Genomic DNA, 12686 nt, shown 5'->3' with positions numbered 1-12686 from the left:
TGTATTTTATAGGCAAAAATCTTGATCATATCTCCTGAAAGTTTGATTAAACCTCTTATTCACAGAAGCATAAAATAATTCCTTTGTGTCACACATACTCGATATGAATTCCTTCAATTCTCAACCGATAAAATATACCTTTTGCGACATATATATATGTAGAGTAAGGTTAACATACAAAAAGCCTTATCATATATCACGTAGGAGACAATGGTAACCGTTGGATCAGGGGTATAATCACGCATGGGACCACATAATTACGCATGGGACTATAATCACGCACGTTCTATGATAATAACGCACGTTATATTTTTTGTCATGTATGTTAATGTAGGTTAAGCCTTGAAGTACATTATACTTTCTCTCTCTCTCTCTATATATGTATATATATTGTAAGTCAACGACAATTTGGATATATCTTTAGAAGGCTTCCACACCCCACCACAATTTACAACCCCTCTGTCACACACACAAACAAGCGCATATTCGTTATTCTTCAAATCAAAAAAATCTTCAATATAGGAACAAACATAATCACATTGCAAATATACTTCCATATGGGTAGCTCCAGCATTTAACTTTTTTAGGGTTTATAAGTTGCAAACATGTGGCCGAACTTATACAAACTTGTAATATTGTCTTCTTGTACCCTTAGTAGTCGTTGCAAAAAGTCTTTGTTAAGAATGAATACATCAGTGAAATCTAATAGTTTTGAAGGTCATTTGAGTGACTGGGTTGCAAAGAAGAAAGAGATGGGGTTCCAGAACCCAAATTGCTTCTGCCATTTCCTGTAGGGGCACCAACACTAAAACTTGTAGGGTTTTGAGTACTTTTGTGTTTCTAATATTAGTAAATTTTTCAAGAACAAATCCGGGTCTATGTGTGGATGGGGTTAAGTCCGTTGGATGAAAATGACAGCGTTAAGATTTTTTTGAACCCACAGACGATAAATGAAACCTTTGGACTAAACTGGCAAAAGCTCCCAAACCGAAGGGACTAAAATGAAATTTTACTCTAAAATATATTAAAAAAATTGTATAAAAAAGATTAAAAATACAAAAAATTTAAAAATGTATATGATGATTTATTTTTAGAATTTACGGTCTCTGCTTCCGAGAGGATGGGTCGTGGGCGGTCGCCACTGTCCCCATCCAACCAGCCCTAAAAACACATATTTTTGTAAATATATAATCGATAATAATAAACTTAGTAAAAGAGTACAATTCAATCAAACACAAAATCTTATCATCAAGATTTCAAAGGTGAATCCAAAAACTGTTCTTGAATACGACTATATTATAACTACAAAAGTAATCACAACTCTACAAGTTTTAGTTTTGGTGCGCCCACGAGAAACGGGAGAAGCAATTTGGATTCTGCAACCCCCATCTCCTTCTTCTTTGCAACCCATTCACTCAAATGTTCTTCTAAACTCTTAGATTTCACTACTATATTCATTCTTAAAAAAGAGTTTTTGCAACTGCTAATGAGGGTACAACAAGACAAGCTTACAAGTTTGCACAAGTCTAGCAACATGTTTGCAACTTATAAGCCTAGAAAGCTAATGAGGGTACAACACAAGACAATCTTACAAGTTTGCACAAGTCCAGCAACATGTTTGCAACTTATAAAGCCTGGAGAAATTAAATGCTGGAGCTACCCATATGGAAGTATTGCAATGTGATTATGTTTGTTCCTATTTTAAAGATTATGTTGATTTGTGTGATTATGTTTGTTCCAATATTGAAGATTTTGTTAATTTGAAGCTAATTTTGAAAAAAAAAATATAATTCTGAAGAAGGTGGTTGTTTACTAAACTGCCTTTTAATTTTTTGTGAAATAACAAAATTACCAAACAAATGCAGGAAAATTTGAAGGGCAATTTTGCCATTCCAAGTGTCTTTAACGGTAATGTATTTACTTTTTTGATATATTAATAATTTAGTTTCTACAAAAAATAAGTATACTGATGAATACAGTAATCCAAAACATTAATACAATTGTACTAGCTTCAATGTTTAAATCAAAATGATCAACTAAACAACAACCATCAAAACATGAGTACTAGCTAAAGAAATAATCTAAAAAATTAAATCAACACAACATAATTGTAAACATTTTAAGCAAAACAAGAGATAAAGTAAATCATATAAAGCTTCTTCTAGCTAGTTTCTCAACTCTAATATTCTTCAACCTGTAGCCATCTAGCCAAGATTACTACCCATTGAGCCAAACACGTCCCCCATGAGCCAAACGATGCAAGCCATCAAATCAATACCCCGATTAAAAGGCTCGTAAAACGACAAGGCAACAATTAAGCCCATGTATGCTCATCAACATCATACCTTCTAGGTGGGAAAAAGAATCTACCTCGAGTCTTACACATTGCCCGAGATTCAGCCCATGAGTGCATGTCCACCCTTTCCAAGCCCAATAGTACCAGTCCAATCCAAACCTAATTGACCCTACTCGACTAACCAAGAAACAAAGCCCGCGGCTTAAACTCCAACCTCTGGACATACACCTACGGATGTAAGTACTAATGCACACCCCAAACTTGGTGTTGATATTAAGAAGATCGTTGGCAAAGGCAAAGCCTTTAAACACCTGAGTTTGGGGTGGTGCTCTATTGGCAACAACAAAGGAGTTAAACACTATTTGTTTGGGATGGGGAGGTCATGGGTTCAAGTCCCAGAAACAACATGGATTAAAAGAAATTTTTCGTTCAAAAAAAAAAAAGTAAAGTGGGGCCCACCATAACTAACCCCTCCACTCCACCCCACCCCTATCCCTTTCTTTAGTCGTCTGCTGAGAAACCCACCCCACCTTCACCGTGCACCTCCGAGCATCTCTATCCCCACTTTCTCCATGCACCACCATAACTTGCAAACCTCCACACACACACACACACACACGGAATATGGGGTCATTGGTAAATCGTCGTTACAAGTACCCCACCCAAACCTTCAAACCTGCAAACCACCGAAAATAAGGGGTCGCCGGAAAACCGAGGATACTAAATGGTAGACGAAGAACGTGGCTAAGCTTCTTTCTAATTGGCAGACGGTTATTCATAACATTGATGATGATTTGTGTATAACAATTTTGTTTCAATCGATCATGAGTAAACAACAAAACAAATGCCCGAGCTATGTTTATTGTTCATTATTTGGGTGATTCAAACAAATTGGTTAACACAAGCGTGGCTCCACGTTAGTCCGTCCAATGGGAAGAGACAAAAGCAAAGTGGTGCGCAACAAATCTTGAGCATCATCCTCCAAAAGTACTATATCGAATTAAACTCGATAAAGTTGTTGTTGTCGAAAGTTTGGATGAAAAAATTGACCGGCTACTCGGGCTTAGAGGAGATGAAACCATTGTGGCCGACCTTGCTTTCCTCCAAAAAGACTACCCGGGTTTTTCAGAGCAAGATCAAGTATTTTTCGAGAAAAGGTAACAACAAATTCGTGAACGTATATGTCTTTCAATTAGTCCTTCTTTTAATTCCTTTTTAGTGGTTTTTTTAAGTTTGTTTTATTTTATGACATTTTTAATTTTAATGTAACTTTTATTTTGAATCTCTTTTAATTTTAGTGTAATTTTTTTTAATGTAATGCAATTTTATTAATTTAAATGCCATTTACATTTTAAAAATATATATAATAAAAATTTGAATAATTATTTTTGAATGATTTTAGAGTAGTTATTACACAACGCCTAGTTATTGAACAATTTAGTTATTGCCACTCTGCTGACTTGGCGCTGAGGTCGTAGTACGTTTTGTTAGTTATTGGAATCCTTAGTTAGATAAACTAAGAAATTAAATCAATACAACATAATAGTAAACATTTTAAGCAAAATAAGAGATACAACAAATCTTATAAACATCTTCTTGCCAGTTTATCATCTCTAATTACTTCCCATTGAGCCAAACACGTCCCACGTCAGCCAAGCCATGCATGCAACCAAATCAATACCCATATTAAAGGCCCGTTAAACGACAAGGCTACAATTAATATCATGCAAGTTGGATCAACATCATGCCTTTTAGGTTGAAAGAAGAATCAACCTCGAGTCTTGCACATTGCCGAGATTCAGCCCACGATTGCATGTCCACCCTTTCAAGGCCTAACAGTACCAGCCCAACCCACACCTAATAATCAACCTCAAATTTTAGAAATTAGACTAGAGTAACGAGCAGTCGAGCACTAGCCAGTGGCCACTTCATCCCTAATGCTCACGGGTCAGTAGCCACACGGCCCACCAACTGACCTTTCTTTGATTCTAAACCTAGCGGTCTAAAATCCATTGTTTTAGTGATAAGCCCTTGGGCTGACCCAGACTCAAATCTAGGCTAATATTATATCAAAATCCAGTTAAATTACATGGTCTCTAGGTAAATCACTTTAGGCTCCTTTTAATTTTATAAGAGGCTCCTTAATACACCGAAGTGGAAGCCCAAGTGCAATCACCCGGAGAGCTAACAGAAAAACCGTTTTCTAATCTTATGTCGGTCTGCTCCTACACGGTCCGGCCTACACCAAGCCATCACCAATATGCGACCACTGCGCCACCGCCACACTTGGAATCGTCCCCCGTCACTTATGAGTCAACTGTCGACAATCCGTACCCGCGCTTGGTTTTTGTTTTGGATTAGTACCTTTTCTATTAAATGGACAAGACTTGAAACATTCATATGCTAAAGTACAACTTGTTTCTGGAATTGTTTTAGTTCTAAGATCTTGTGATTTTCTGTGATAATGTTTGGTGTTTTTCATGGTTTTATTAATACTACATGAAGTTCCTTTGGAATATAAATGGAAACTTGTACAACAACAACCCAACAAATGCCTAAGTGATACATTTTTCTTGAAGTAAAATTTATTTATGTAATCTAGTCTCTGAAAATGAAACTTGTAACTCAACAATCCAACAAATCAATATGGAAAGGGTTTAGGGTTTAGGGTTTAGGGAAAGTTGGTGTATGTTATCAATAAACCAAAATAATTCAACATTGATATCACTAGCAAAGACCAAAGTCCATAGATATATTCATTTTTCTTAGATTAATAAGACCATTTTCGTTCATACTTGCAAAGTTACATTAAAAAGAAGGTAGATAAGCAACAAGTTGCGCCGCCACCCCTTTCTGAATTGCAAACACTAATCTGCTAAAAACAAAACCCTGCTCCCTGGGGCTGAACAATTGCTGTGGATGACCCGTTGGACCCTGATTAGGAATTGGATAGCTTCTGACGCTAGGGAGCCAAATGTGTCAAAGGCAAAAGGAACAAAAACATGCTAGTTCTCTGCACAAGCTTTAGCGTGCTTATCAACTTTCTTCGATTCTGCTTTCATGGTGTAAAAACTATTATACAACAAGAATAACCTTAGAAACAGCTTAGTTGGATGTGAAGGCATTGTCAATATGAATTGCTCTTTTGCTCCTGCTAAATAATCACCCACCTAGGCCTTTTTTAGTACCAAGATAGCCACGGCAATTTGGAGCACCACAACGGCACTTTACCCTATCACGGTCGTACATCTCATATCTACAATGCCAAAATCAAAAATATAATTTATTATATTTTTGTTTGTTATAGTGGATGGATAAGAGGGTGCAAATTAACGATTACTTGTCCCGGTAATCAAGAGTTAACTCTTCTCCAGGTTCGATTGCTCTAAGAGCAAAGATACCAAGACGAGTCTCCCCATTTACATCACTGCAAAAGTGTCAAAAACATGCTACGGTTGTCAACTTGATAATGCAATGTATTTAATTTAAGAATGACAGACATAGAAGTGAGTATGAAGTTCAAATCTAACCAATTTTCCATTATACAATTTGGATCACAACAGTGATCTATCAAACGTGATTCATCCCCCTTGAGTTTTGCATCAATGTTAAAGTTTGATCCGACTTGAAGCATGTAGAACTTAGTTATACCTTGTGCTTTCATGTCCCTAAACCTCATCTCACGTAAAGCATTATCGATAACTGAAAAGTGTAAAACAAACAACGTTTTAATAGAATTCGAAAAATGAACTACCATAAACACCTAATTACAAACTTTAAACTTAAAAAAGTTCCATGTTTTTGAAGAAACCATGATTATTGTAAAATTTTACAAGATGACAAATCAAATAATTATATACGTATAACTTCTCCAACATACTTAATGATGTAATCATCTTTCTTGATGAATTCAACGGCTTCTACACCCCAACCACAATGTTGAGTCTACAAATATGTCAACCATATAAGTAATTATAGAACAAGATACTCACAAATATTTTTTTTGACAAACTTATCACAAAATAAAAGATTGAAGTTATTCTTAGGTTAAAACTTACCATAATAACTTTAACTTTTTTCTGTTCTTGGAAATATTGCATGTTTGTGCAATTTTCCGAACAGTTGCAGGTATTTGTGCAGCTAAGATACGTAGATCTACAAAAAAATTTAGAAATATTATATCTTGGGCTAGGTGATCGATAACCAATACCAAGATAGCCGGCGAATTACCTGCATGTACAAACTTCGTCGCATACGTTTGGATCACTACAAGTGCAATCTCCAATGCTGATATCCATATTGACACTCTTCTTTATCCGGTATATATCTTGTTTAAGTTGAGGAGACCATGGCATGGTGAGCCAGAATGATGTGGAATATATTATTAGTTTTCATTTGTATAAGCAGTCTTTTAGAAAATGTATATCTACATGATATATAGTGGTGTTAATAAGAAAATTAATTAGTTCTTAAGATGAAAAAAGGATACTACGCATAATATGCACGTAAGAAGGTGGCTTCAAGTTATCTGCCATGGTGCCTTTCCAAGTTAGATCAATCTTGAATTCCTCTTCCACGTTTGGTAGTGGTAGAAGACGAAACAATTCCTATTATTAGAAGTCGAAAGATTCAGTTGAGGCCCTCTAGTTATGTTGATGCAGATTTTGTGTCCGATGCTTGTCGAATAGATTAGTTATTATTTTACGCTAAATTTGTAATAGTTAGTGAAACGGTCTATCGAACGTGTATAGACCCGCTCGTTTGAAGTGGTCAAACGAGAGGGTTATTCGTTTGACCGTGTGTGGTTGCAAGACAAATTATGGTTGTTTAATGTTGGTGTCGAAGGATAAGGCATCGAAGGATTGTGTATCCTTCGATGAGCTCGAAAGATATCCATCGAAGGTTGAAGATGGACCTCGAAGGATATGGCATCCTTCGAGGTATGTGTGTATCTTTCGAAAGCTGGATGGTCGACAGATGATCTATCGACCAGTCAGTTTAATCCTTCGACCGTGCAACCTGTGTTTGGTATAAATACCAACACCTTGTCATTTGCAACACAAGAGTGAGAGCACAAGTGTGTGCAAGAGAGTGATAGGAGGTTTGTGACCTCACCGGGAGAAATCACCACTTGGTTTCTCCCCGGATGTATACTTCTTTGGTATTAGTTCGGTTATCATGTAATCGGGCCGACTTGTAATGTTTTACTACCGGATTAATGCAAAGTTGTTTGTTTATCATCTCTATCTCTTCCATCTTTGAACATAATCATGAAAATCACGGAATCGATCCCGAAATCCGGACCTACATTTGGTATCAGAGCCATGGTGCCCGATTTAGTAAAACTAACCGTTTACTAAGTCACATGTGCTCTAGATCTGTGATTTTTGTGGGTTTTTGTTCAAGATGTAAAAATGGTGAAAATGAGAAAAACTCAGATCTGGACCCGAATATTCAGATCTGTGATAAAACGAGTGTTGGGTTTTATGTTTTTCTCCTAAAAGTTCAAGTTTTCTTCATCAAAATTCGTGTACAAGTGTTTTCATCAAATCTGCAAATTTTACACAGTAGCTGTGTTCTTGAAGTTCTTGATATCTTCATATTTTGTTGATGCAGATTTTGTGTCCGATGCTTGTCGAATAGATTAGTTATTATTTTACGCTGAATTTGTAATAGTTAGTGAAACGGTCTATCGAACGTGTATAGACCCGCTCGTTTGAAGTGGTCAAACGAGAGGGTTATTCGTTTGACCGTGTGTGGTTGCAAGACAAATTATGGTTGTTTAATGTTGGTGTCGAAGGATAAGGCATCGAAGGATTGTGTATCCTTCGATGAGCTCGAAAGATATCCATCGAAGGTTGAAGATGGACCTCGAAGGATATGGCATCCTTCGAGGTATGTGTGTATCTTTCGAAAGCTGGATGGTCGACAGATGATCTATCGACCAGTCAGTTTAATCCTTCGACCGTGCAACCTGTGTTTGGTATAAATACCAACACCTTGTCATTTGCAACACAAGAGTGAGAGCACAAGTGTGTGCAAGAGAGTGATAGGAGGTTTGTGACCTCACCGAGAGAAATCACCACTTGGTTTCTCCCCGGATGTATACTTCTTTGGTATTAGTTCGGTTATCATGTAATCGGGCCGACTTGTAATGTTTTACTACCGGATTAATGCAAAGTTGTTTGTTTATCATCTCTATCTCTTCCATCTTTGAACATAATCATGAAAATCACGGAATCGATCCCGAAATCCGGACCTACAAGTTACAAGTAAACTTTATCATTCTTTCGGATGAGAACTAGAAGTGATACAAAACTGATTCAAGAGTTAGTAGACTATTATTTGGAGTAGCTAGACCGAGGAAAGAATGGTAGAAAGTAAACATGAAATGAGCATAATTCAATCTACGCATGAATGAGGTTAAGTCAGTTGGATGAATATGAAACGTTAAAAACTTTTTGGACCTATAGGCAATAAATGAAACATTTGAACTAAACTGGCAAAAGTTCCCAAACCGCAGAGACTAAAATAAATTTTTACTCTAAAAATATATTTAGAAAAAGATTAAAAAGTACAAAAAATTAAAAATATATATGATGATTTATTTTTAAAATTTATGGTGACTGCCTTCGAGAGATGAGTCGTGGGCGGTCGCCCACTGTCCCCTCCCTGCCAGCCATAATATCACATTTTTCTTGTAAATATATTGTTGATAATAACAACCTTAGTAAAAGAGTACAATTCAATCAAACACAATATCTTATCATCAAGATTTAAAAGGTGAATCCAAAAACAAGCTCATGCATCCGACCAGATAAAACCCATGTTTGTGCTTAGACAAATTTACCACTATATTATAAAAACAAAAATAATCAAAACCCTACAAGTTTTAGTTTTGGTGCACCCACAAGAAACGGGAGAAGCAATTTGGATTCTACAATCCCCATCTCCTTATTCTTTGCAACCCATTCACTCAAATGATCTTCTAAACTCTTAGATTTCACTACTGTATTCATTCATAAAAAAGGTTTTTGCAACTGATAATGGGGGTACAACAAGACAATCTTACAAGTTTGCACAACTCCAACAACAGGTTTGTAACTTATAAAGCCTAGATAAATTAAATGCTGGAGCTACCCATATGGAAGTATTGCAATGTGATTATGTTTGTTCCTATTTTGAAGATTTTGTTGATTTGAAGAATAACGAATATGCGCTTGTTTGTGTGTGTGACGGAGGGGTTGTAAATTGTAATGGTGTGGAGCTAAGTTTGAAAAAAATTATAATTGTGAAGAAGGGGGTTGTAATGGTGTGGAGCTAAGTTTGAAAAAAAAAATATAATTATGAAGAAGGTGGTTGTTTACTAAACTGCCTTTTAATATTTTGTGAAATAATAAAATTATCAAAGAAATGCAGGAAAATTTTAAGGGCTATTCTGCCATTCCAAGTGTCTTTAACGTCTTTAACGGTAATAAATTTGTTTCTGTGTACTCATTTTTGGGCCAGTAAACGAACCGAATGGGTATGTTCGTGTTCGTTTATTTAACTTTAACCGAACACGAACATGTAATTGAACACATTTTTTTGTTCATGTTTGTTCATTAAGAAATTGGGGATGATCATGTTCGTTTTTGTTCGTTTGTTTAAAGCCTAAACAAACAGTTCACGAACACAAACAAACATAAACAAACATAAATTAATATGATTGAACAAACATAAACGAACACAAATGAACCTGTTTGAACAAATATAAACAAACACAATTTAACATTAGTGAACACAAACAACAAGTCTAATATATTACAGTTTATCGGAAAACACATCTAAATTTGGGTTCATAGTTGCTAAAATTAAGTAGGTTTTTATATAATTATTAAGTAAATGATCGGTTACGATCTAAGAAAAAGATTATGAGTAGTTAGAAAAGCTAATATTCATTTAAATATAACTATTTAAGTATTTACTAAAATTTAAACAAACGTTCACGAACATAAACGAACGTTCACGAACATTAATGAACGAACACGAGGTGTGTTCATGTTCGTTCATTTAACTAAATGAACAAAAAATTTTTTCGTGTTCGTTCAAATAAACGAACATAAACGAACTTTCCGCTGAACAAGTTCACGAACAGTTTATGAACGTTTGGTTCGTTTACAGGCCTACTCATTTCAGTTACACAAAATATACTTTTTTGATATATTTTTAATTTAGTTTCTTAAAAAAAGTGTGCAATGATGAAAACAATAATCCAAAACACTAATACAAAAACAGGTATACATTATATGTATCCAATAATTTGATTTCTAAATAAACTAAGTTTTAATGTTAATTTAGCGTATTTCTATCTATTAAAGATTTTATCTTAAATATATATGCACACAGAAGCATAAATATATAGCTCAACAAGGAAACCGTTTTATTCAAACGATTCGAATCAAATCAAGGGATGGCGACCATAAAACGTAAAGCTTCAATGTTTTAATCAAAATGATCAACTAAACAAACAACCATCAATACCTAAGTACTAGTAAAGAAATAATCAAAGAAACTAAATCAACATAGCATAATAGTAAACATTTTAAGCAAAATAATAGAAAAAGTTGATCATATAAAGTTTCTTCTAGCTAGTTTCTATTATCTCTAATCTTCAACATGTAGCCATCTAACCATGATTACTTCTCACTATGAGCCAAACTATGCATGCCATCAAATCAATTCCCAGATTAAAAGGCCCGTTGACAAGGACACAATTAAGCCATGTATGCTCGATCAACATCATACCTTCTAGGTGGGAAGAAGAATCTACCTCGAGTCTTAAACATTGCCCGAAATTCAGCCCACGAGTGCATGTCCACCCTTTCCAAGCCCAATAGTACCGAATCCAAACCTAATTGGCCGAACTCGAATACCCAAGAAACAAACCTGTAGCTTAAACTCCAACCCATGGACCTACCCCTACGGATGTAAGTACCAATGCATACAACCCAAACTTAGCATTGATCTTAAGAAGAACATTGGCAAAGACAAAACCTTTAAACACCTGAGTTAGGGTTGGTGGTCCATTGCCAAAGTAAAAGGCTTTAAACACTATTTGTTTGGGAGGCGGAGGCCTTGAGTTCAAGTCTCACATACAAATTTCCTATTAAAAAAAGTAAAGTAGGGCCCACCATAACTAACCCCTCCAAACCACTCCGCCCAACCCCTATCCCTTCCTTCCGTCTGTCGAGAAACCCACCCCCACCTTCACCGTGCACCTCTACCCCCCCCTTCACTGTGCACCACCATAACTTGCACACCTCCAAACACACACACACCCAACACACCCAAAAATATGGAGTCCTTGGTAAATCACCATGACAAGAACCCCACCCCAACCTCCAAACCTACAAATCGCCAAAAATAAGGGGTCACGGGAAAATCGCAAAGACTAAATGGTAGACGAAGAACGTGTTAAGCTTTTTTCTATTTGGCAGACGGTTATTCCTAACATTGATGATGATTTGTTTATAAGAATTTGTTGCAACCGGTCACAGTGAACAAAAAAAACGGTTGGGCTATGTTTATTGCTCATTATGTGGGCGAGTCAAACAAATTGGTTAGCACAAGCGTGGCTCCAAGTTAGTGAAAACCCGATTGCTGGTAATATAATATATTTACTTTTTATTTTGATTTAATTGCCAAAATCGCCCCTGAGGTTTGAGCACATTTGCCATTTTCGTCCAAAATGACACTTTTGTACCAATTTGCCCCCCACGTTTGTAACTTTTTGCCATTTTCATCCAAACAACTAACTTAGTTTATTTTTTCTGTTAAGTTGAATGATATTTGGATGAAAATGGCAACTATAAACCACAGGGACGAAAATGACAAATGTGCTCAAACTCTTTTTAATTTCTTTTATTTAGTTAATTTTGTCACATATATAATAAAAAATAATATACATGCAATTTTTATATGAAAAAAAATAATAGTTTTCTCACATATTTTTTATAAATTTTCATCCAACCACTAAGTTAATTTTTTTCTATAAAGGCGAAGGATGTTTTAAATTTTATAAATTAATACAGAAATTAATTTCCAATTGTTTATAGATCAATTTTATAAAAATAAATCTACTTCAACCTCTAATTTTTATAAAAACTAAAATGCTTGTGACCTTATAGAAAAATGTCAAATAAACAAATATTATCATATGTACCAAGTTTTTAATTCATCTTCTACTCTTTTAAATTCGCTCCTACGAAAAACAAAATCCAGTGCCGCCATCAAACAACGTACCGTTACCAAACCTTAAAATTAACCACCAAATAGTAAGTATAATGCCATGTAATATTTTGTGATAAACACTTTTCACGACGAGCTATTTTCTTGTTAAACTCTCAAA

At 35.4% G+C, this 12686-nt stretch overlaps 1 protein-coding gene across 1 annotated transcript; it reads right to left on the bottom strand.

The window, feature by feature from the left end:
- Window positions 1–5301: 5301 nt before the first annotated feature.
- Window positions 5302–6651, bottom strand: LOC118484987 (histone-lysine N-methyltransferase ASHR3-like). The gene is made up of 7 exons (XM_035981165.1): window positions 6527–6651; window positions 6355–6436; window positions 6157–6241; window positions 5827–5998; window positions 5637–5723; window positions 5467–5552; window positions 5302–5348 (listed from the first exon to the last, which is right to left on the bottom strand). Exons 1-7 carry the CDS (start codon window positions 6649–6651, stop codon window positions 5302–5304), a joined length of 684 nt encoding a protein of 227 aa, XP_035837058.1.
- Window positions 6652–12686: the final 6035 nt, after the last annotated feature.

Source organism: Helianthus annuus, chromosome 12 (assembly GCF_002127325.2).
Source record: "Helianthus annuus cultivar XRQ/B chromosome 12, HanXRQr2.0-SUNRISE, whole genome shotgun sequence".
NCBI classification, from domain to species: Eukaryota; Viridiplantae; Streptophyta; class Magnoliopsida; order Asterales; family Asteraceae; genus Helianthus; species Helianthus annuus.
This window is presented reverse-complemented; position numbering and strand designations above follow the sequence as displayed.